At 39.2% G+C, this 26,176-nt stretch overlaps 2 protein-coding genes across 8 annotated transcripts in view; both read left to right on the forward strand.

Annotated features, from left to right (window-relative positions):
• Positions 1-9,708, forward strand: part of MOB3B (MOB kinase activator 3B) — a 248,241-nt gene extending 238,533 nt beyond the window's left edge. Inside the window, exons 3-8 of the mRNA XM_070794198.1 lie at positions 862-948; positions 3,098-3,157; positions 4,528-4,578; positions 6,023-6,082; positions 8,820-8,973; positions 9,435-9,708. Coding sequence (XP_070650299.1) covers positions 862-948; positions 3,098-3,157; positions 4,528-4,578; positions 6,023-6,082; positions 8,820-8,973; positions 9,435-9,708 — 686 coding nt within the window. The remainder of the gene's footprint in view (positions 1-861; positions 949-3,097; positions 3,158-4,527; positions 4,579-6,022; positions 6,083-8,819; positions 8,974-9,434) is intronic.
• Positions 9,709-11,048: 1,340 nt separating this feature from the next.
• The window catches only part of LOC109562826 (RNA exonuclease 1 homolog), a 43,366-nt gene continuing 28,238 nt past the window's right edge, over positions 11,049-26,176 (forward strand). For 4 of the 7 annotated variants that reach the window (XM_070794193.1, XM_070794192.1, XM_070794191.1 and 1 more), the window contains exons 1-4: positions 11,049-11,187; positions 14,372-15,531; positions 16,051-16,140; positions 21,178-21,330. Coding sequence is in view for 1 of the 7 variants with exons in the window: in XM_070794190.1 (XP_070650291.1) it covers positions 14,380-15,531; positions 16,051-16,140; positions 18,626-18,755; positions 19,179-19,297; positions 21,178-21,330 (1,644 nt within the window). In the remaining 6 variants the exon portion in view is untranslated. Of the gene's footprint in view, positions 11,188-14,371; positions 15,532-16,050; positions 16,141-18,625; positions 18,756-19,178; positions 19,298-21,177; positions 21,331-26,176 lie in introns of all 7 variants that reach the window. The other 3 variants (XR_011567923.1, XM_070794190.1, XR_011567924.1) reach the window with 2 other exon arrangements.

A 26,176-nucleotide genomic window follows, 5' to 3' on the forward strand; every position in this document is an offset into this window, starting at 1 on the left:
TCTTTCCCTGCAAAGATCCACAATGTTTTAGTTTTTATACTCTAATAACTCATAGCATTAAATATTGACCTATGATTTTCTTCTATTTCTCCATAGATCTACCTCAGAAATTTTTCAAAATTAATGACTGTGTGTGTGTGTCTGTGTGTTGGGGAAATGAATGTATATGTATATACTACACATATACACATTCATGTGTGTAAAATTTTCTGTCATTTCATGAGATTCTGGAAAGAGGAAATCTGTGTATGTATGTTCAGTATGGCATCTTGATCCATTTTACTTTGACTCTGATTGAATAGATACATCCATTAGTTTTAAATTACAACCAGCCTCACTGGCAACTCTTTAAGAGCAGGATTCATTATGTGCATATGTAAATGTGAATCCATTTGGGAGATTGTGATTGTTATTGAAATATGTGCTTTTAAAGCAGAACTATTACAGTCTAGCAGAAGGTTCAAGGGCAAGTGAATGCTTCTTGGCTAAAATGTAACAATGATAATACAAACAGTAACGATATTACACATCTACAAACCTCCTTCAGCACCCATTATGCACTTGTATATATTTTTTGTAATTCTTTAATAGTTTCTTTTCAGAAAGAATCATTTAGCATAAGGATACTAGTTTGGTTTTTTCCCCCATGAATTTTGTTTTTGACCCTTGCCCCACTTGTTATTTTGTAGCTGAAGAATGTCTCAAATACTTTATTATCTTTTTTTTAGAATTAATGTATATGTTTTAGGAAAAAATTCAGATGAGGAAAAAATGTAAAAGGAACAAGGCTTACCTAGGAACAAGACCTACTTACTTACTGACTTACCTAGCTGCTGAAAAGTTTTGATCTTATGTTTTCAGATGTCTTCACAACACAAAATCCAAATGGCACACAGTCTGAAATATCCGTGAGAGCAACAACTGATCTGAATTTTTCTCTGAGAAACTGTAAGTACTGAAAGGCAGCACTGCAAATAGGAAAAACACTTAAAGCAAGATTTCAAAATAGCACTGCGGACTATTGGGTAGGAAAAGGGTCTTAGTGGAGCTAACAGCATCAGGGAGTCTTAACTCGTAAAATACGGAGACTCCACCATAGCCATTGCACGGGTAAATTCAGAAGGCAAGAATGTTTTTTTACCTTTCTTAGCCTCATATTTTTGGTTTGAGTGGAAAGGAAAAGAAAATAAATACATTTAGGACTCCAGAAGATTGTTTTTTTCTTAAACCCACATTTTTACTTCTTTCTACTTTGTGCTTTCAGCTTCAAATATTATCTCTTTTTTGCATCTTTATACCGAGTATAACTACTGATAGAGGAAATGAGGAAGTGTTGCCAACATGTCACTTTGGAGGCCATTGCAAGTCTCTAAAGTATATATACCACATCCCTCACCTTAAAGCATCAATAGCTCATATCTATGAAACCCAAGAAGACAAGGAAAAGAGGATGAAAGTAAATAGGGCAAGAGAGAATGTTTCTGACTATGACAATATTTAATAGGAAAAACCAGACTCAGCAATGCCTAATAATTAATAAAACTTCTTGACAATAGTGGAACATTTTGAGCAATTCCAAAACTTGAAACATAAATATGACATAGGGACATTTTGAGGGCACACGTTAATTTAGACAGATCTCTTATGGGAATTTTGTTTGCATACAGCAGACAACATCTTGAACTGTTTCTTCAACAGGCCAGGTACCTAAAATTCCCTTTAGGAGATGGATTATCGATGACCACAGGACCCATGGAAGAGATTTCAAAACCGTAACTTCTCTTCCCACAATTCAGGACCCCAGAGGATTGTCAAAGTTGGATTGGGATAAGAAATTTTTGCCATTTTCACTGGGGCTCTAACAGAGACTTGTTGAGTGGTGGGGACATTCTGGAGGAGCAAGCTCCCCAAGGAGATGGAAATCTCCAGAATAATTTTGACTAATTATTCTTCTAGTCCCTAAAATGATGAGGACAGGCAGTAGTGAGGCAATCCAGACGTGTTTCTCTCAAATCAAGTGGGGGTTGCAAAGCAGTATTTAAGGATTACATCCCAGTCATTCCAGCCCTGCCTGAGTCCATGTCAGCTCTGGTAATGGATTATTTTTTTCCATCCTTTCTTTCCAACAAGTTACCTATAATAATGTTGTCTGTAGGCTCAGTAGAAATCTCCCTGGAGTAGGATTGCCTGTAATTCATACGACACTGCATCCTTTCCTGTCTGAAGCAAAGTTAACTGAAATTGCCAACTTCATAGGGAGAAAAATAAATGGTCCTCCAGTCACAAAGTGAAAAGTAAAAGTGAAAGTCACTCAGTCATGTCTGACTCTTTGTGACCCCATGGACCATACAGTCCATGGAATTCTCCATGTCAGAATACTGGAGTGGGTATCCTTTGCCTTCTCCAGGGCATCTTCCTGACCCAGGAATCGAACCGGAGTCTCCTGCATTACAGGCAGATTATTTACCAGCTGAGCTACCAGGGAAGCTTTCCAGTCACAACTTCTCCCAAATTGACTCTTATATACCTCCAGATGGACGCATTATAGACTGAGATATAGCCTAAATCAGGCCTGGAAATCCTTGAGCTGTAACCCCAAATTTTAATTGCCCAAACTGATTTGAGTGGTTAGCATGCATATGTTTCCAGCTTACCAGGACACAGCTGCTACCCGCCTCTTTCATGTCATCACACTGAACCAGCAACCAAGTTGTCCTAGGTGGACAGTATTACTTCAGAGCCTGTGCCGGAAACCACGTGAAGCCCGTGTACCTCACCCAACAGAGCTTCCTTAGTGCCAGAGGAAGCGTGTAGCCCCACACTCCCAGTTTCTCCTCTCTCACAAATTATAGGCACATCAATCCCACCTCAGGCAACCTCTTATTGTACAAACATCATTCTTCAGTGGCTGCTTCTTTCCCCTCCTTTAAGGTATCTCAGGAAAATGTCAACAGCGTTCTCTCTGGTTTTGTTGCTATTGTTATTGTTGGTTTTCTCTCTCCTTTCCTTTGTTCTATTTTTTAGCTTAAAAAATACCTAATTACAAATGTTGAGTCAATATTTTTATATGCCGATAATCCATTATGCCTTTTCCTAGATAAACTCTTCAATGAAACAACCACAACGGCACCTCCTGAAATAGTCAGCCATGAAGAAAGTAAAGAACCTTTTGGAGAAACTACTCACAGTATTAAACTTACAACATTGTAGTCAGACCTGGAGCATGTCATTATATGACTTAAAAATTTAACTTTCATTACTCTGAATATTTCGTAAAGTGATAACGTACTTAAAGAATTCATGCTGCTACAATTTAAAATCACTCTAAAATCTTTTAAATGGTAAAAATCTAGGAATCAATTTTCAGATTTACCTGACAAAGGATAGGAAATGAACTCTTTTCAAAATACAACCTGATTGTAGTAAAATGTATTACAGTTATGTTTATATTAAATATATATTTATATAAAATAGCATATGTGTATAAATATACATTTATATAAATATATTTAATACATTTTAATATAATTTTAAAAGTTATAGTAATAATTTTAACAATCACATACTTGGTAAATAAACTTAACTCTGCTTAGAGTTGATTTTTAGCATTTCCTAAGAATATTAGTGGAGAGTTCAGAGCTAGACTTTACAAAATCAAAATTATCATTTTACTTTTCTGACAGTACTGTTTCTTATAACATACTTGTGAAATCATAACAACTCAGGATGGCTTTTCTCTAAGGTCTTGAAAGAGCAGTGGTCTAATTGAAGACAGTGAACTGTCATTACATGAAACCCTATATTCTCCAGTTCATACAATCCAAGTATATTTCTCATGACTCCTTTAATATGGTTATTCACTTTCTTGAATAACCATATTAGAGTAATATTTAAAAATAGAAATCTTATCATCCTGGTATCCCCCTTCTTAAATACCATCAGTAACTTACTGCTAGGTTTGGGGTCATATTCTAAATTCTTAGCCAGGCATTCAAGTCTGAAGTGATCTGACCATTGAAGAACTTGCCAGTCTCGTTTCTGGTCGCATTCCCCACCCATATTCTCCACACCAGACTACCTGAACCTGCTCAGAACACCTGCGTTTGCTCACCGTGGAAGGACCTCTCTCTCACATAGTTTATCTGGCAAACAATTCCTAATCCTCTGAGCCTTTGTGAGAGCATGACCTCCCTCGCGAAGTGTTTCCAGCTTTTGAAAGTGAATTAGATCCTTCTGTGCATACCACCTGTGCGTTGCTACGAAAGCCCTCATTCTCCTGCAATGTGATGAACAGTGATTCTTGTCTGTCTGCCTCTCAAAGTAAGAGTGTGTTCCTTAAACATAAGACCTGTATCTCGTTCATTTCTGTAACTTTAATGCCACCCACAGGGTCTGGCACATGGCAGGAACTCAAGGTGTAACTGTTACATGACTAGACTAACATAAAAAAATGAACATTCTATCACAATTTTACTAAAGTCAAATTACCTTATTTTGTTATCCTGTTCTATTTTGTTTTTTAAACAGAAGGAACCCAGAGTCCAAATGAGCCTGCATTTTGGACAATGTTAGCTAAAGGTAAACTCATAGTACTTAGGTAGCTGGGAAAATGTTTTGGTTTTCTGAAGTCTTCTGTAAGAAAGCCAAGATCAGTGTAAATTTTTCTAATACTAAGAATTAATATGTCAACATTTTGCTGCCATCATCACGTGAATAGCAAATACAACACAGACCCAGAAAGTTGATCAAGTGTCACATGTCTTCTGATCCTCTCACCAAAAGTTTCTTTCTCCTACAGATGTTACAATCTAGCCATTTAATTTATTTATGATTAAAAATTTTAAATAAGGCTCTTGCTCAATAGTATCCCTCTTTGTATTTGGAGCAGTATGTGTATAAGGACACGGGGATGCATGAGTGAATGCAAAGTAGATATCAAAATATATGCATGCACAAAAGTAATATGTAAACCATAAATGTACATGCATTCATTTATAAATCACATGCATAGCATTTATATGTATGCATGTATACACATAACATGTATATTATCAATGAATGTATACATGCATAAATATAATTCATGTATCACACATATGCATGCATTATGTGAATTATATGCCATATTTGATGGATCCTCATTTGCAGATTCTGTATTTGTGAATTTACCTACATTTAAAATTTCTTTGGAACTCTCCAAATCAATACTTTCAGAACTTTCACAGTCATTGATGGACACACACAGAGTAGCAAAAATAAATTTAATTGCCTGAAGCTCTTGTTCCCAGCTAAAGTATAACAAAGGCCTTTTTTTCCCAGCTGTCTTGCTGTAAACAAAATATCTTTTTTTGTGGCCTGTTTAGTGTAAGGTGTTTTGCATTTTTGTGCTTTCTGCTGGCAATTTTGCTATTTTAAATGCCCTCCAAGTGTAGTATTACAATGCTATTTGGTTCCTAAATAGGAGAAGGCTGTTATGTACCTCAGGAAGAAAAATGTGTGTATTATATAAGCTTCATACAGGTGTGAGTTATAATGCTATTGATTGTGAGCTCAGTGTTAATGAATCAGACTGTAGCCCACCAGGCTCCTCTGTCCATGGGATTTCCCAGGCAAGAATACTAGAGTGGGTTTCCATTCCCTTCTCCAGAAGATCTTCCCAACCCAGGAATGGAATCTGGGTCTCCCTCATTGCAGGTGGATTCTTTACCTCCTGAGCCACCAGGGAAGTATAATCAATCAGCCATATATACTAAATAAAGTGTCTCTAAACAGAAACATACATAAAACAAGGTTACTGGGTCAAAAACAAGGTTATATGACCAGAGGCTCATAAGAACCTAACACTGTATTTCCCTTAGGAATGATGATGGTTCAGTATTCATTTAATTCAGTGCTTACATGACTTAATGACTACCATGAAAAATGAGAATGAACTGTATATAGTATACACACACATCTACACACACAATAATTTTAGTAAGTGAATTTTGTTTACCATAACACCAATTTATTGTTTTAACAGCTATAAATGCAACCACCAGTGAGGACAACCAACGAGATCAATTTTTTCACCCAATTCCAAGTAAGAGCAAAATACTTCAATTAAATGGATACATAAATACTCACACACATTTTAGTGTCTAGATGGTGATACTGTTTTCCTCAGTAAGGTGTGGTATATGTAAGAGAGTAGTATGGTGACTGATGTTACACTAGAGAGGACATTTACAGTTTTAGGAAAGGCATGGTTTCTAAACAGTGTTCTTTTCTCCATGACCACATTGCAGATATTTCCATCTTCCTGTTGTGTAACTTCTATTCCTGGAAGTAAATAGAAACAGTAAACTAAATGGAGTTGTAGGCAAATGAACAATACATAGGATGCAGTTTTTTTTAGTTGAAAGACTTGTTTAGAGCAGTTCTAGGATACAGAAAAATCGAGTGGAAAGTAAAGAGTTCTCATATATTCCACCCACTTAGTTTTCCTTATTATTAACATCTTCCAGTGGTGTGGTGCATTTTTTTTTAATAATTGATGAGCCAATATTGATACATTGTTATTAACTAAGCTTCACAGTTTACATTAGAGTTCATTCTTTGAGTTGCACAATTCTACAGGTTTTCACGAATATCTTGTGTCCACCATTACAACCATACAGAGTAGCTTCAGTGCCCTAAAAATTTTCTGTGATCTACTTAGCCATCTTTCCCTTCCCCAACCCTGATCTTTCTGTTGTCTCTATAGCTTTGCCTTTTCCAAAAGGTCAAATAGTTGGAAACATACATGTATTCTTTTCAGAGTGGCTTCTTTGGCTTAGTACTCTGCATTTAGGTTTCTTCCATGTCTTTTTGTGACTTGACAGTTTACTACTTTTCATCACTGAATAATATTCCAGTATATGGATGTACTGGTATGTTTATCCATTCACCTATTGCAGGACATCTGGACTGTTTCCAAGTTTTGGCAATAATGAATAAAGCTGCTATAAACATTCATGCGTAGGTTTTTGTGTGGTCATAAGTTTTCAACTCATTCGGGTAAATACCAAGGATTGTGACTGCTGAATCATGGGGTAAGACTATGTTCAGATTTGTAAGAGACCACCAAACTGCCTTCCAAAGCGGCTGTACTATTTTGCATTCCCACCACCAACAAACGAGAGAATTCCTGCTGCCGGATGTAGTTTTCATTAATGGCTTGATTTTATTTATATGAATAAAAGAACTCCTGACTTTGATGGAAAATTTCATAACAAGGCATCATATTAATTTTCCCCAAACCTCTGTCCTATGTAAATACACTGAAAAAGAAATAGCATCTGGTAATACATGTAGGGCCTACCACCATAATTCTGTGCTGGGTTATTTGACACTTAATGCCACTTGCCTTTCAGTGAGTCAAGAAAATGGTGTCAGTCTTCTTTATTTAGAAAAGTGACAACCAGTAATGACGATGTTCTGGAAATATTTTGTCTTTTCGAGTAATGAAAGTGAGCATGATGGATTTTCTATTGCGTGTTGAGCATCTACCACACTTTACGTATGTCATTGTGTCAATCCTCACAGCAATTCCATGAAAGCTGGTATTATCTCCATCTTACAGATGAAGAAACTGTGGCTTGGGGGGGGCGGGGCGCTGGGAAAAACCTGTCCCAACTTGTAATTAGCTTTTCTATAATTTCCAATGGTTAGGAATTTCAAACCCTTCTTTAGTTTTGACCATCACCTTGATAAACAAATGTACTATAAGCACACCTCTTTACAAAAGCCCTTTTAATTCAGGAGCACAGCCCATTTTAATATAATTTATTTCCAAAATAATCTGCCTCAAAGTCAAGATATCAGTCATTCACAACTGTATACATTTCTCTCCCCTTGGCCTAGGATTGCGCATGGACAATTTTAATTTTTTTAATATAAGAGAGTATACACATGGGAATTTGTCATTGCTTATTACCAAAACATCATTACCTGAAAAAAAATCATGAAAAATCATTGGAACTTTTGAGTGAAAAGATGTTGGGGGAGAAGGGACAAATAGCAACATGATCATTTAAAGTCACCATTACATGCCTATTAAGTCAGACATATATTCAGGAAGATATAAGATTTGGCAGTAAATATATATATTTATTCTTCAGTAAAAAGACTTTTGATGTTTCTGGATCCAGACATGATTTTAATCATATGTTTAGAAAGTTAGCTAAGTTTCCATTTCTTTAACATCAAATACACTAGATTTGATCACAGTAATAAAAAGACAAATTCAGTTCTTAAGCCTTGTGGAGGAAGCACTGTAGTACATCATCCTTTTAACTTAAAAGAAAAATCAACTCCTGCCAACAGGAGAAATGAATATTTCTCTCCTGAAGGACTAATCCCATGTGTGTAATTTCATCACGTTTTTAATAGTAATCTCTTCCAAGTCTTGGATTGGTTTTTAATTATACAAGGAGGAAGACTGATACATGTTTTAACATCTGGTCACCTGGATTTGATACCAGATTTTGCCACTTACTAGCTATGTGCCAAGGGCAAATCCATAAACTTCTGTGATCCTGGAAAATGGAGTGAGAGTGAGCTCCTCCAAGATTGCTGTGAAGGGAAAAGGTTAAAAAAAAAAAAAGTTGAGAGTCTTTGTCCATAGGAAGTGGCCTATAGCCTTCTCCTTGGCATTGCATGAAGGTAGAGGGGAGAGTGCAGTGAAGACTCTGGGTGGCAAAGGCGTCTCTCCAGTTGCATTGTGATCCTTATTCTGCCAGAAAAACTTGCTGAACACAGTCACTCTTTCCCACTGCATTTTCTTTCTTTCCTCTCAGACTCTGATGTGAATACTACATGGGAAGACAACACGGCAAGAATACAGGAAGCCAAGTTAAAATTAATGCTGGGCATCTCACTGATGACCCTCTTCCTTTTTGTCGTCCTGTTGGCAATCTGCAGTGCCATGCTGTACAAAATGAAGATGATGAAGTAAGTCTGCAGACCTCACAGCCTTTAAAACACAGGACAGGACACTCCCACTCTCCTTTCCTCAGTAGAGGGCTGGGCAAACACGACTCCCAAGTTTATAAGGTATTCAGTTTGGCTCCTTTGCCTCTCTTTGGAGAGGACCATGGAGCTGTCTCTCAAGGAGTATCACACTTGAACTTGTCCTCAATATTTTAAATAATCATCTAGAGAAACAACCCTTGTCAATTGGGAAGGTGATAGAGAAGCTAATGCATTCTTTTTCCATAGCCTTGAGACAAAAGGGGTTATGAACTCTGTTCTAAATAGCACATCTGTGTAGAGTCTAACATTTTTCATTTATCTAGTGTAATAATAAATAGACAATATATTGGACAGAATTCATATATTATTTTAAGATGCTTTTCTAAGTCAAGCTGCAAACACACACAAAAACAGTTCTTGATGTATGTTTCTGTTTTCAGATATAAACAAGCATGTCAGACTGGTGAATACTCCGTCAACCCAGAGCTGGCCACCCTATCTTACTTTCATCCATCAGAAGGCGTATCAGACACATCATTTTCTAAGAGTGCTGAGAGCAGCACATTTTGGGGCACCACTTCTTCAGAATTAAAGAAGTCAGACACAAGGTCAAAATCTAGGATGACAGACATGACTTCCACAGCCTCAGAGGAGAATGAGGAGTCAGACATGATTCAGAGTGAGGAGCCCAGCGAGGAACCCACAGATGATTAGACAACTGTAATATTTTTGTCATAAAAAATACCTTCGTGATGCTCATTTATAATTTGGAAACTCTGCCGAGACCAAATTTTCCAGTGTCTTCAAAGGAGGGCATATTCAATAAAATTCTCTCAGCTATAAAAAGTATTTAAGGGAAAAAATATAAGGAAATAAGGTGTGAAAAAGTTCATCAAGTAAAAAATGATCCTGTTAAGTGACTTATGCAAAATATTCGTTCTAGGCTGGCTCTTTTTAAAATAACGAGTATGTCATTTTTTTACCTTACCTGTGGGCATTTTAGGGAATTTCGGGGCAACCACTTCTATGCCCCTCCCCACCACCAAAGCAAAAAGAACACACCCATTGCTGTTTACTGGCAAAACAGGTGTGCCGTATCAAGAGACAAAACTAGTATTAGAGACTCCTGGCATTCTTCAATTGTTTCAAAGTCATCAGGGTGCTCTCATGGGACAGTAAGATTTAGGGGAAAATATTTTTTCCACTTTTAAAGTATCCATAACCATTTGCGATATCATTGTTTTCCAGAAGAAGAGAAAGGAAGGAGGGATTCCAGCATCTAATTTTCTAGAGGGGGATTTATGGGTCCTGAATATTTTAGGGCTAGAGGCCCCTACCTTCTCTCTCCCCACCAAGCACCCGTGCTTGGTATGTGGTATTGGGGGAGGGGAAAGCATTTCAAAGACTAATTTATGTAATCAATGACTTATGAAACTATCTATCCTAGGAGTATTTCAGTTTACAGAGAAGACCAATGGAATCGGGATACTGTTTCCCTTTTAGGAGTGTTTCAACTGGAAGGATTTTAGAAACATGTAATCAGATCCTTTGTGGATATGTGTGGATGATGGGGAGGGAGAGAGCTGGGGCAGTATCATTGTCTTCCTAAATTCTCACCTACTTTATGCTACGCACTTTGACACATTATATCACATAGAATTCTACCACCCTGTGCAAGACAAGTTTATTAGACAGACCAAAAAATGAGAACTTGGGTAAATTGCATACCTTGTCTAAGAGACAGGCAAAGTTTAGATGCGCTTTGACACTGAAGTTCTCTCCCTGATCCATGAAGGTTAACAGTCAAACTTGTAACAAGTCCAAGGATGTTTAGAGGCAAGGTAGGCATCCACAAGGCAGGGGATTCCTTAACCCAAATGTCCTTTCAGCTCTTGGGAGATTGTTTTCCCTAAATGTAGGTTAGGTCTCTATGAACCTCCTTCCCTGTAGAAGATAGACGCACACACACACTACACTCATCTGCCACTACCCTACCATCCATTCTCAGAATCATCCTTCTCTCCCCATTTTCTTCCCTGACATCAGCTCCAGCCTGCCCATTGGCTGGAAAAGCTACAAGACGCCGCCTCCGAGTAGCCGCAGACTATATAAGGCAGAAGTAGCAGTGGGCTGGGGGGTTCGCCTTTTCCCGGTACTGTCACCGCAACAGTGCAGGCGCGTTTTCGGAGCCAGGTGAGGTGAACCTCGAGCAGTAGTCCATGCTACGCTCCGTGGGTTACTTTTGCCGTTTTCTGTGCCCTTTTGACAGCCCCGGGGGTCGGTGCCAGCATTTGTACTGCCAGTTCAGGCACCAGGAAATGCGGTGGGAATTGAGTAAGGAAGGTAGTTGCAGCAGCTTGGAGGTGCTCGGGCTACAGAGGAGCCAGGGTGAATTAATGGGTGAGAAAGGGCTCGTGGGAAGGTCAGGTGGGTTTGGGGAAGGGTTGGCTACCAACCGTTCCTGCCTTCTCCCTTCACTAATCCTTGGAAGAACCCAGGAGGTTTCTTGATTGGAAATAGGTGTAAGGGTTACTTTTGTCTTCAGTTCTAAAGTACTGCAGCTTGAGAAAGTGAATCAATATAGCATTACTATGGCTAAAATAGTATGGTAAATTTACTGTGGTAAAGAATCTGCCTGCGATGCAGGAGACCTGGATTCCATCCCTGGGTCGGGGAAGATCTCTGGGAGAAGGGAATGGCAACCCACTCCAGTATTCTTACCTGGGAAATTCCATGGATACAGGAGTCTGGTGTGTTACAGTTCATGGGGTTGCAAAGAGTCTAACACGACTGAGTGAATTTCACTTTTCATGGCTAAAATGCCCCCCGCCGCCCCCCCCCCACCACCACCACCAAAATTGGTTTCTCATCGTTGACATAACTTGTGGATACCTTTGTAGGTATCATTTTAAAATGCAGCCAAGGTACTGGGGCAGTGGGCCTGAAGGATGTCTGATAGTCCTTACTGATGTCTCTTTCCTCTCCCCTCTCCCCCAGTCTAGATGTCAGGAGTGGGTCACAGAGCCCAGACTGATGTGTGTGTGTGTGCTGGGAGGGCGCGTGTCTTCTCATTTGCCCCCTGCTGACCCTCCAAGCCACTATTAAACCTGGAATTCCTAAACAGGTTGTCTGGACCTCTGATCTGTTTGTTTCCTCTTAAAGGACATAGTAATACCAGTTTCTTTTAAACTTGTTTCTCCCCCTATTCTGAAACACCCCTGCGTTTCCCTCTGATGCTCTTAAGCTGCCTCTTCCCCAGCCCTCCAAGAGGGCTGTTTACCACCATGTAGCTACTTAAGGGCAATTCCTATAGAGCGGCTGTTCTGGGAAACAAGGACTTTGCCTTGGGACGAGGAACCAAGTAGTTAGAATCTGCATGAGTAAGATTTTCCAGCATCGCACTCTAGGATCAGGAGAATTAAGAACTAGTCCTCAATCCCTCTTACTTGTCCCTCCCACCTAAAGTATGTTGGAGCTCGAGATATACCGAGTAGTGAGGGTGCCATGGAGATCCTGTTTGAGGGTGTCTTCCTGAGAGCCTTTTGAGTGTCCCCACAGTTCCTGAAGCCAGGAGGGGGTTACATCCAGGGACATTTGGGAAGATGGTAGACTGGGCTGGCCATCCGGAGAGAAACTCTGCCCGGCTAACCTAGCGCTCACCTTGAGCGCCCAGCCCTACGAGGGTGGCCCCGCCCACTGCTGCGGCTAAGGGGCGGGGCAAAGGTCACGTGGCTGGGAGGCGGGGCGAGGAGCGGGTGGGCAGGCGTGTAGTTTCCTGCTCCTCATACGCGGGATCCTGGTTTGCTGGTTGCAAGGTGCAAGTGCACAGTACTGTGTGGTTTTATCCTCGCTCTTTGCCACCCATCCCCAGTGTGGACTTAAGGAGTTTCCTGAGCTCTGGTAAAAGGTGGTGGGTGGGGTGGAAACCGGCTTGTGGCACGGTGGAGTTACAAATCAGAAGAAGTTCTTCCCAATCGCCTCTAGCCTGAGGAAAGGTTGTAACTCCGCCTCTGACTTCAAAATTTGCCCTCCAAGTCTAGCTTCTGGTGGAGCAAAATCATTTTAAACTTCTGACATGAAGGGAAATAATATTATGTCTCCCCTCCAACCCAGCCCCCATAGCACCCCAATGCGCTGCTTAAACATCCTTTCCTGAATCATGGCAACAAAATAAAACCCAGCTTATGCCAAAATGCAGTTCTGGCTGGTTACCCAGAGTTTACTTCCCCTTCCAAGTTTCTTTCAAGAAAAATCAGAACCAGTTACTTTTGATTCGTAGGTTAATTCTCAAGCTTATGCCTGCTCTTCACCTTTTTCCTTCTCCATCAAAATGCCCCACACCTTTGTCACACACTTTGCTTTGGCTTTTAATAGAGTTAATTTCTTAATAGAGAATGAACGGTAAAGTGAAAGGCTAGTGAGCCAAAGGAAACCTCATTGTGTAAAGAGGAAGCACGTGTGTGTTATCAAAAGGTGTAAGTTATCTAAAATAAATTAAGAGGTTTGAAAAGTATAATTTGGACAACATCTCATATCTGAAATCTCTTGTTTTTGAGAGGGGAGAAGTGTGTAAATTATGCCGTAATTGACATTGGAAAGTGTATCTTGGAAAGAGGGAAGAGATGGTAATTTCCTTATTTAAAAAGTCAGGAAGGACCTGCCAGGTGTTGTGAAGGGCCATGGCTGGCAGCCTTATCTCTTGGCACTGTTCTGGGTTTCCTCAGGAGTATGGATCCAGCTGCTTTCGAGTTTTACTTGTTAATTTTTTTTTTTTTTTTTTAGATTTTTTTAATGGTTGGTTGTGGAACGGTGTATTTGGCTTCCTTTTGTGTTTGAGGCATTCTGTAGAACAGAAGGGACCTTAGGACCTTAGTGAGAATGTTGAGAACCACTGAATTTTTAAAAGAAGACTCATGCTTTAAAAAAACTTTCTTTTACGACAGTGGAAATGTATTTTTGAGAGATTATGTACAATTCCGTGTAAGCAGCATTCAGCTCTTTGAACTGTTGCCAAATTGTCACTGCCTAGTAAATAATAAGGTAAATAATATATATCTAAACCATGTCACATTTGACACAGTTTAATATGTATAGGCATGACCTGTCACACAGGTGTGTAGCTACGCTGGTAATAAGACGTGAATATTTTAATCAGTCATAGGAATGAGCTAGAATTTGAAAGACTTAATCAGTGATTTTCATTGTCCTTCTCATTCCAAGAACTGACCTGTTCGTCAGCCCCTCCCTGTGTTTAAGGCTGGGTTTGGGAAAGTTACTGTCCCTGTGATAGGAAGCTCTTTGTCCAGGATATTTTGGAGTCTGCACTTCATCTTGAGTGATGTTTAAAGATAAACTTATCTCACATTAACAACTCTAGGCACAACTATGGAACAACTGGAAAGAATCGACAAAGAAATCAAGTCAGTCAAGACTGAAGTTGAAGAAAAGCAGAAGATGCTCCCCAAGTTTACATTAGCGCTTGAAGAGCTATCGCAAAGTCCCATGGTCTCCTTGAGTGACACAAATGTGAAACAAGGTTTTCCTGAAAACAGCCTGCTCCCACAAGAAAAGTGGAATGAACCATCAAAAAACAAAGAGAGTCAGCCTACAAAGTACATGATGGACCACACATGTCCAGCAACTGACCTTGAATATGATCCCTTGCTCAATTACTCCGTAGCACTGCTTGGAGCATCTAAAGGAAGGCAGGGTGAGACTGACAGTCAGCCCTTCTGGAAAAAATCGGTGGGTAAAAATTGCCACAAGTCCCTGGAGAGTCAAAGACCTTATGTTTCACCCATAAGAATTAAAATAAATCTTCAAGATTCTGATGAAGATGACCTTGTAATGGATGTACCTCCAATCATTCCTGTTTCTAGGAAATCCAAACGCTTTAGAGGCTTTAAATATCAGAATATGGAGGAAAGGATACAGGTAGTGCCTCCGGAGGAAAGAAATCTTCAGATCAGTGGCATAGAAGAGGAAAAAACAGGTGAAACCCAACTAACCGCACACAGAGAAGATGACAGTAACAAGCTAGAACCATCAAGATCACTCATGAAAACCTCACTAGATGCTAAAACTAAGATAAACACGTGTGGTGATCAAAACCACATTTCTAAGATGGGAAGCTTTGGTGGTGAGAAGATGCATGTTTGCATTTCAGGAGAAAATATATCTTATGCCCCTCCCAGGCACAAAGAAATCCAGACAGGAAGTCATAGTGAAAGGTATCCAAAGAGGACAAGACATGTAAAAACTGATGATACTCAAAAAGAAGAGACTGAATGGCTATCTTCTCCAAGCCAACTCCAATTCTCTTATTCAGACGATCACTTGAAAGACAAAGTTCTGACAGCACCAGACGATAGTCAAGACTTGACTATTTTTGAAGACAGCAGGTTAGTTGAATTTGGTTTAGATAAGGAATATACTGGAAATGACACTCCCTCTGACTCTGACACTATGAAGGAATGTCTTCGAATTTTCAGTGAGTTCACACAAAGCCAAGATCATGAGGGAGAGACTGCTAAACAGGTTGGTCACTTTTATTTTTTTAATCCTTTTCCTAAATCTAAAAGCGTTTCCCTTAAATACATATTCTCTATATTCTAAACTTTATAAAATATATGTACCATCTATTATATATTTCTAATATTAAAATTAAGATACTATAATAAAAATAAAATTTTAATTTAAATAACATTTATTTAATAAAAATAATGAAATATATTTATAATATTATAATTAATAATGTATTAGAATGACAAGGCTAAACCTTGGTAAGTGGCCAGCCATTACATCTTGCAAGCTTGACAGTTTCCAGAGGCCATGGTATTATGTACAGTAACTGATAGCTGATTTGTCAAATTGAAGGAATCTTTTATAGGAATATCTGTGCATGTCAAATTATCCAAAATAAGTTATTTTTTGTGAATTATTTTATAATAATTTTCCCAGTGTTTTGCATTTTGGATTTCTGTGGCTCTTTAGGAAACATGATAAATTTGCTTTTACTACACTGAAATTGGATAACTCTTATCGTTTTCCCACTAGGCTTCAGGAAAGCAAATGGAATTAGATATGCTGTATTACCAAAACATTTCTGGACCAAAAAGGAGAATTGCACACACTGCCAAGGTTGAGGTGAGTCATTTTGTTTCTCTTTCTGTCCCCCATCCCTCCCTCCCTCCCTCCCTCTGGCTTTCTCGCTGCACTTAATATAAAGTTACATTGTCATTTCAAGCTCAAGTGTATTCTAGTACTTGTTACCTTTTATCCACTAGGGGGCACAAGCGGGCAGTCAACAAATACATTGCCTGAGTTTTTCAAAACCTTCCTTGTTTCCCCATTATCTAACATTTTCATTAAAAGCAGGTATATTGTTTTTGTATAACCTTTGAACTATGAATTAATATGGTCAATCCTCATTATTTTCAGATTCTGTTTTTGCAGATTCATCTATTCAGTAAAATGAATTTGTATCTTTAAAATCAATACTGATGCTTCTGTGGTCCTCTGTAGATACACACTGGAGAAGGATATGGTAACCCACTCCAGTGTTCTTGCCTGGAGAATCCCATGGATGGAGAAACCTGGTAGGCTGCAGTCCGTGGGGTCGCACAGAGTCAGACACGACTGAAGTGACTTGGCAGCGGTGGTGGGTAGACACACACAGTGGCAAAAAAAAAAAAATTGAATTCCCTGACATACACATTCCCAGCTAAGACTAAACACTGGAACACGGCCTTCTTGTCCAGTGGTCATACTGTTAATCTTATCTGAGTCTATTTAGTGCCATGTTTTCTGCATTTTTGTGTGCTTTGTTGGTGATTTTGTTATTTAAAATGGTCTCCAGGTGGAGTCCTGTCCTCTGTTCCTTGGAGCAAGAAGATTGCACTGTGCCTGACAGAGAAAATGTGTGTTAAAACAACTTTGTTCAGGCATGAGTTATTAGTGCTATTGACCACAAATTCAATATTAATCAGCAGTCTACTAAATGAAGTATTTTTAAACAGAAACACACACATCGCAAGGTTATGCATTGACTTATGCAGCTGTTGTGAGATGCCTGTAGTAGGAGCAGTGGTTTGGTATTCTCTAACCCCTTGTTTGCCAGACTCTTATCGAATCTAACTAGAGTGAGTAAAGGGACTTGACTGTTTTCAAAAGTAATTTGAACCTCTTATAAATTTATATTATAAATGTTTAAGTTCTTTTATGAGATGTAAAAATGTTATTTAACGCAAACTTTGTCTGCACTCATCTCTGTATTACTTGTACTTGGTATATACTCACAGTAGAATCTTTTGCATGTCATAAAAAGAATTTATGCTTCTAAGTCGCAGATAACAGCTCAAATTCCAGTTCTCAGAAGAGTTGAATGTCCTTGAACAAATATTTAATTTCTTTGTGCTTCATTTCCATGTCCATGAACTGGAAGTAGTGAATGCCTGCCTATCCCAGAGCCAGATATTATAGATATTTACTAAACTAGTTTCACTCCCCTTCTGTCTTATGAAAAAGGTTTTGCTAGAGGCTAATCTTGTTTCCTGTTCATTGCAAATGTTGTGATATTTATAGTTTTCATTTTACTGTGCTATATAGTATCTTTCCAAATTCTTAATTTAAATGATTGTTGGTTTCATCAGTGACTTTTTTAAAAAGTAAATTCTTACTCATGGAAGTAACTGGACAAAAGATAAATTTATCGTTTAAAAAATATTTTGCTGTTTTGCCTTCTAGAAGGGTTGTGACAGTTTACAGTCCTACAGTGTTCAGAGTTCCCTCCCCACAAACCTTACAGAAAGTGGATATTGTTTTTTTTTTAAACCTGTAAATCTGAGTGAGATTTTATTTCCTTATTTTGTATTACATTTCTTTGATTACTGGTGAAGCTGAACATTTTGTGATATGTTCCCTTCTAGTAATGAACATTGCTGTGGAGGAGTCTGATGCTACTTTGCTATCACTCCCAGCGTGGGTCACCTGATGCGTTGGCCTGGCTACCTAGAGGATTCTCTTCTTAAGTTTGAATTCCAGTAACTTGAGTAGAATGTCTTATTAACACTTAAACCTGCAGACAAAGTATCTTTTTCTTATAAGATTATATTTTCTTTCTTATTTCAAGAAAAACTTCTTATATGCTTAAATAGTTGTTCAGTTTTATTATTTCAGTTTATTTCGGGGTATACTCCAGTTATGTGTGTATTAGAGCACATGTAGTATTATTCATGCATGTTCGCTTAGTCATGTCCAGCTCTTTGCAACCCCAGCACTCTGTCCAGGCTTCTCTGTCCATGGCATTCTCCAGGCAAGAACACTGGAGTGGGTGGCCATTCCCTTCTCCAGGAGATCTTCCTAACCCAAGGATCGAACCTGGGTCTCCTGCATTGGCAGACCGGGTTCTTTACCACTGAGCCACCTGGGAAGCCCATGTAGTATCATAAATGTAGGCATTTCCAAAGAGCTTTTGTGCGAAGAGGAACTTGAAATTATCCATCTTATCAATTTTTAAAATCAGTTTTCTTTTGTATTATGTTGATGTTTATTGGTATCAACCTGAAAACAGATGACTAGTCTGTTCAGGGGACTAATCTTGTTACTAATTAATTGCACTGGGATCTTTCAGACCCAAAAACAAGTAGTGCACATGATGACTGCCGTTAAGGACGGGCAGGCTTTTGATCCTGCCACTTCAGAACAGAAGAAAAATACCTTTGTATGTCCAGCCTCTCAGAGCCAGAGGAAAGCCTTAGGAGGTATGAGAAAAGCTTTGTTTAGCCAATTATTTAATAAATGAAATTTTACTTTATTTTAAAAAACATTTTCTATAAAGTCCATATATTACCAATTATATCACATAAAGCTTTACATGAAATAATATGATTAGCATGATGTTTATATGTTAGGCAATAAATAGTCATTTTGCATGCATTCTTACATGAGGGAAGTTGCTTTATAAATTAAATTTGCTCTTCTAGGTTATCCTGGAGTTGGTCACCTGGAATCCTTTTGTGTTTGCATTTTTTTTTTCTTCAAGGGAAGAATATATATTAATATCTCAAGCCTATAAGCAAAACATTGTGAAATTCTGAGTTGATAAAATAAACTCAAATCATCTGAGACTAATGACATTAAAATATACATTTTCCTTTTTCTCCCATTCGTTTTGAACCTCTTAGAAAATTCATGTACATCAAGCAGCCTTCATGAGGATGTAGTTCCTTCAAAGGAAAATCCAGTTGCAAAGCCAAACAGATCACACATTCCTGTGAAAACTATTGCTTCTTTTCCTGTTAAGGTACTATAAACTCAGTCTGAGGACCAGAGCTTTATCTCTAATAACTGTCTAATCCTGCCCACATATTGATCCCCTTAGAGGGTGGCTGTATTCTTCTCTCTTGAAAATCTCTAATTCAGATAAATGCCAAACCTCCTGAAGAGAAATTTCAACCTTTTTGGTGACCCTTAAATAGAGTTATTTATGCCTATTTGTCACTTTCAGTTAATTTGGTTTTCCTGGCAGGCTACATTCCATGGGATTGCAAAGAGTCGTACACGACCGAGAAACTGAACGTGCACACATGCATCCTTGGAAATGTTAGGCATGTATTTTTCAGACCTGTATGCGTGCTCAGTTGCTCAGACATGTCTGACTCTTTGTGACACTATAGACCGTAGTCCTTCAGGCTCCTCTGTCCATGGGATTTCCCAGGCAAGAATGCCAGAGTGGGTTGCCATTTCCTGCTCCAGGGGATCCTCCCAACCCAGGGATCAAACCCCCCAAGTTTTGGCAGGTGGATTCTTTACCACGGAGCCACCTCGGAAGCACCTTACGTCTATAGCTATGATTAATTTAAGCCATCTCAGATTTTTTTCAGAGCAGAGATGGACATTGGAATATGCCTTTCAAGGCACAGGAAGTGATGGGTGTATATAAGTATGTGAGAGAGACCGGGGTATGGGACAGAGAGAGACAGACCTTCAGAAAATAATGCCCACAAGTAATAAGATAGTACAGCCTTACATCTTTAGTCATTTTTCCCTTACTTGTGGCAGTGATTTTTTTTTTCTTTTTTTACCAAGTATTCCTTGTCAGGGAACTGTCAAGTTTTAAGGCTTTCCCCCTCCCTAAAAGTGAGGTAGTTTAACTCATCCTCGAATTCCCACAGTCTCTTAAAGTCCTTCAGAAGGAACGCTCACCTCGTTTCTGGCTGGGATCATTTGAATTTTTATTTATTTATTTTTGTCCGGGCTGGGACTTTGTTGCTGCATGAGCTCTTCTCTAGTTGCGGTGAGCAGGAGCTTCTCTCTAGCTGTGGTGGGCAGGCTTTTCATTGCAGTGGTTCCTCTTGTTGCAGAACTTGGGCTCCAGGTGCGCAGGCTTCAGTTGTGGCGTGTGGGCTCTAGAGCTCGGGCTTAACAGTTGTGGTGCCTAGGCTTAGTTGCTCCACAGCACGTGGGATCTTCCTGGATCAGGGATCGAACCTGTGTCTCTTGCACTGCAAGTGTGTTCTTTACCACTGAGCCACCAGGGAAGCCCCTAGTTGTGGTCATTTTAATATTGAATATGCATGGATCTTTCATAAATTTTAAGTCCAAACATTTTTCTCAATGCAATGGTAACTGAAAGTCATTAGGATATATATATTTGTTTTAAGAATGGTAAACTACCCCCCTTCCACCTCAGATGCTGATCTGAGGACCTCATCTGGATGCGGAAGCAGCAGAGAGATGGGTAATCAGATCAGCCTTAATAATGGTGGACACACCTGAAACGCTCACGTTGTTAATCGGCTCTGTTCAGTCAATGCCTGACTCTTTGCGACCCCATGGACTGTAGCCTGCCAGACTCCTCTGTCCACAGGATTTCGCAGGCAAAAATACCAGAGTGGGTTGCCATTCTCCATAATCTGCTCTACTCCATTACAAAATAGAAAGTTTAAATAAAAATGGTGGATGTATAGGCAGCCATCCCATTTCCTCTTTTGTGAGTATAGATGATTTATACCTTGCCTTTATTCTACTTTTAATGAGTTTAAAACTTGGAATAATTTTCAAATTTAATTTTGACATAAAGCTCACCTAAGATAGCTTTACCCCCTAGACACATGGTTGGAATGTTAAACAGAAAACACACGTATTCTTTTTTCCTCTAATCAGTGATTTTATATTTGTCAGGATGGTGAAATACGAGGTGGCCATCGGAAGCAGGCTTTAGGAGCATCAGAATCCGCACCCAAAGTCCCTGATGAAGTAAGACGGTGTTATGTCAACCTCTTCTTTGAGAAGTATTTGACAGTTTATAAAACAGAGGATGAGGCATTTAAGAAGGTCAGTACTACATAATATATCTGAAAACACACACACACACACACAATTATACTGAATGAACTCGTAGGGCATAATTACCAAAGAAATTTATTAAGTTTATCTCCACTGCTTTTTTTTTTTTTAATTTTATTTTATTTTTAAACTTTACATAATAGTATTAGTTTTGCCAAATATCAAAATGAATCCGCCACAGGTATTTAAGCCAGGTTGTGGGCCTGGGTTTTCCCTCTGTCTTGAATGGCTTCTCTGGTCTTGCGTGCGTGCTAAGTCACTTCAGTCATGTCTGACCCCTTGCAATCCCATGGACTATAGCCCGCTAGGCTTCTCTGTCCATGGGCTTCTCCAGGCAAGACTGGAGTGCGTTGCCCTCCTCCCCCAGGGGCTCTTCCCAACCCAGGGATTGAACCCGCGTCCCTTAAGTCTCCTGCGTTGCAGGCAGGTTCTTTACCACTAGTGCCACCTGGGAGCATTGTAAAAAGTACTCTGGTAACTTTTATTGATTAAAAACTGTCTTCATCCGTGAATTCCTATCTAGGCCAGTAGTATATTAATCTCAGTTGTGTCTCCTGACTTTATATACCATCTGGTGAGCCACAGTCGTCACCACTCCCTATTACATACACCTGCTGTGCGCATTTATAAGCCATGCCTGGCTTCTTGCAGCACCTGTGTTTGTAGTTCAGTCAGTTCACTTCAGTTGCTCAGTCATGTCCAACTTTTTGTGGACATGACTGCAGCATGCCAGGCTTCCCTGTCCATCACCAACTCCCAGAGTTTCCTCAAACTCACTTCCAGAGAGTCAGTGATGCCATCCAACCATCTCATTCTCTGTCGCCCCCTTCTCCTGCCTTCAGTCTTTCCTAGCATCAGGGTCATTTCCAATGAGTCAGTTCTTTTCACATCAGGTGGCCAAAGTATTGGAGTTTCAGCTTCAGCATCAGTCCTTCCAATGACTATTCAGGACTGATTTCTTTTAGGATTAACTGGCTTGATTTCCTTGCAGTCCAAGGGACTCTCAAGAGTCTTCTCCAACACCACAGTTCAAAAGCATCAATTCTTTAGCGCTCAGCTTTCTTTATGGTCCAACTCTCATATCCATACATGACCACTGGAAAAACCATAGCTTTCACTTTACAGACCTTTGTCAGCAAAGTAATGTCTCTGCTTTTAAATATACTGTCTAGGTTAGTCAAAGCTTTTCTTCCATGGAGCACGTGTCTTTTAATTTCATGACCTCAGTCACCATCTGCAGTGATTTTAGAGCCCAAGAAGATAAAGTCTATCACTGTTTCCATTGTTTCTCCATCTATTTGCTATGAAATGATGGGACCAGATGCCATGATCTTTGTTTTTTGAATGTTGACTTTTAAGCTAGCTTTTTAACTCTCCTCTTTCACTTTCATCAAGAGGCTTTTTAGTTCTTCACTTTCTGCCATAAGGGTGGTGTCATCTGCATATCTGAGATTGTTGATATTTCTCCCAGCAATCTTGATTTCAGCTTGTGCTTCATCCAGCCTGGCATTTCACATGATGCACTCTGCATATAAGTTAAATCAGCAGGGTAACAATATACAGCCTTGACGTACTCCTTTCCTGATTTGGAGCCAATCTGTTATTCCATGTCCATTTTTAACTGTTGCTTCTTGTCCTACATACAGATTTCTCAGGAGGAAGGTAAGGTGGTCTGATATTCCCATCTCTTGAAGAATTTTCCACAGTTTGTTGTGATCCACACAAAGGCTTTGGTGTAATCAATAAAGCAGAAGTAGATGTTTTTCTGGAATTCTCTGTAGTTGCTACTCAGTTGTTTTTTTTTTTTTAACCAAATTGAAACCTTTCAAATCAGTGGCAATAGCTGTAGTTACTATCCCATGCACTTTAAAAAAAATCCAGTGTGGAGAAGTGAGGACTCTATCTTACTAGATAGAGTCGTTGCTGTTATTTAGTCACTCAGTCGCATCTGACTCTCTCATTACCCGTGGACTATAGCCCACCAGGTTCCTCTGTCCATAGGACTTCCCAGGCAAGAATACTGGAGTGGGTTGTTTTTTCCTTCTTGAGGGCATCTTCCAGACCAAGGGACTGAACCCACGTCTCTTGGCAGGCGGATTCTTCACAACTGAGCCACTGGGGAAGCCCGTTCTAGATAGAGTGAGTCCCATCTAAAGGCAAGCAGACACTTCTCAGCTCCATCTGATTATTGCAGTTTGGAAATTCAAGTTCAGAATTTACAGATTTCTAATCTTTCAATACTTTCTATTTTAAAATCTCTATTTAAAACACTGTTAAACACACGTCTGAGCACTAGACTTGGGCTTTGTGCTGCCCTTCTCTGGGGCAAATTCAGATGACTCTGGAGGTTATTTTTATTTATTTATTTTAATTAAATTTTATTTTTAATCGGAGGATAGTTACTTTACAATATTGTGATGGTTTCTGCCATACATCAACATGAATCAGCTATAGGTATACACATGCCCCCTCCCTCTAGACACTGTAAGGGGGCTTCCCTGGTGGCCCAGTGGTAAAGAATACCCCTGCAAATGCAGGAGACATGAGTTCAGCCCCTAATCCAGAAAGATCCCGCATGCCTCAGAGCAACTAAGCCTGTGCCACAACTACTGAGCCTGTGCTATAGAGCCTGAGCCCTGCAACAAGAGAAGCCACCACAATGATAGAGTAGCCCCTGCCACTGCAGCTAAGGAACAGTCATGCAGCAGTGAAGACTCAGCACAACCAGAAGACAAATAGAAAAGAAGGCAACGTTAAAAAACACACCATGGGTGAATGCAGGAAGAGGCAGATTTCAGATCAATACGAAAAAGGCCTTTATAACTGATAGTGAAGTGAAAGTCGCTCAGTCATGTCCGACTGTTTGCGACCCCACTGACTATACAGTCCATGGAATTCTCCAGGTCAGAATACTGGAGTGGGTAGCCGTTCCTGTCTCTAGGGGATCTTCCCAACCCAGGGATCGAATCCAAGTCTCCTGCATTGCAGGTAGATTCTTTACCAGCTGAGCCACCAGGGAAGCCCGCTTTACATATTCTGGATACAGATCTCTTTGATAAACATTAGCAAAAGTTCTGTCTGTGGGTTTTCTTCTCACTTTCTTGATGTTATCAATTGCAGCACAAAGTTTTTCACCATGATGTATTCGAATTTATTTTTCTTGTGGTCTTAGTATCCTATATAAGATAACTAAGTCACAAAGTAATTTTTTTTTCCTAAGAGGTTGAGAGTTGTAGTTTTATACTTAAGTGTATGATTGTTTAGAATTGATTTTTGCATAATGTGTGAGGTAGAGGTCCAACTTCACTCTTTTGAGTGTGGATATCCGGTTTCATAGCATCACTTTTTCAAAAGATTGTTTTTCCCTCAATTAATTTTCTTATCACTTCTGTTGAAACGTAGTGGAACTGACCATAAATTTTTTTCTATGATTCCATTCCATTGATCTCTATTTCTGTTGTTATGTTAGCACTATACAGTTTTAATTACTGTAGCTTTGTAGTAAGTATTGAAATTGAAAGTGTGAGGTCTTTAAATTTGTTGTTCTTTTTCAACACCATTTTGGTCCCTGGCCTATCCATGTAACTTTTAGGATCAGCTTATATTTCTCAAAAATATCGAGTTACGATTTTGACAGAGGTTGTTTTCAATCAGTAGATCAATTTGTGGAGTATTACCATTAACAGTGGAGAAGGCGATGGCACCCCACTCCAGTACTCTTGCCTGGAAAATTTCACGGACAGAGGAGCCTGGTAGGCTGCAGTCCATGGGGTCACGAAGAGTCGGACACGACTGAGCGACTTCCCTTTCACTTTTCACTTTCATGCATCGGAGAAGGAAATGGCAACCCACTCCAGTGTTCTCGCCTGGAGAATCCCAGGGACAGTAGAGCCTGGTGGGCTGCCGTCTATGGGGTCACACAGAGTCGGACACGACTGAAGTGACTTAGCAACAACCATTAACAATATTCAGTCTTAGAACCATGAACATGAAATGCCTTTACATTTATTTAGATCTTCTTTAATTCAACAGTTTTTGTATTTTTTCAGAGTACAAGTCTTGAAGTGCCTTTGTTGAGTTGATTCCCATGTGTTTTAATCTTTTTTAAAGTTCCTCATGTAAGGGGGGAAAGCTTTCCGTTTTTCTTCATTAAGTACAATAGTAGCTGTTAGGTTTTTGTACATGCCCTTTCTCAGTTTCATTTAAATTTTCTAATATATTGCCATAGAGTTGTTTATAGTATTCCTTTATGACTCTCTTTATTTCTGCAAGTGCTATAGTGATGTCTTCTTTCATTATTGATTTTAATAATTTGAGTCTTCTCATTTTTGGTCAGTCTAGCTAAAGTTGTATCAATTTGGTTGATCTTTTCAAAGAATTCAACTTTTAGTTTTGTTGATTGTCTCTATTTTTAATTATTTTTTAAAGTTTATTTTTAATTGAATGATGGTTGCTTATAATATTGTGTTGGCTTCTGCCATACATCAACTTGAATCAATAGGTACATATATGTCCCCTGTCTCTTGAACTTCCCTCCTACCTCCCACTCCTTTAATTCTTTATTTTACTTCCACTCTAGTGTTTATTATTTGATTCCTTTTGCTTTCTTTGGGTTTAGTTTCCCATTAAAATTCTAGTTTCTTAAGGTGGAAGGCAAAGTAGCTGATTTGAAATCTTTAAATATAACCATTTACAATATTATTTTTACTCTAAGCATTATTTTAGGTGCATCCTATAAGTTGTATGTTGTGTTTCCATTTTCATTCATCTCAGAATTTTTTCCTTTTTATTTCTTCTTTCATCTGTTTGTTATTTAGGAATGTGTAATTTAATT

This window comes from Bos indicus, chromosome 8 (assembly GCF_029378745.1).
Source record: "Bos indicus isolate NIAB-ARS_2022 breed Sahiwal x Tharparkar chromosome 8, NIAB-ARS_B.indTharparkar_mat_pri_1.0, whole genome shotgun sequence".
In the NCBI taxonomy this organism is placed as follows: domain Eukaryota; kingdom Metazoa; phylum Chordata; class Mammalia; order Artiodactyla; family Bovidae; genus Bos; species Bos indicus.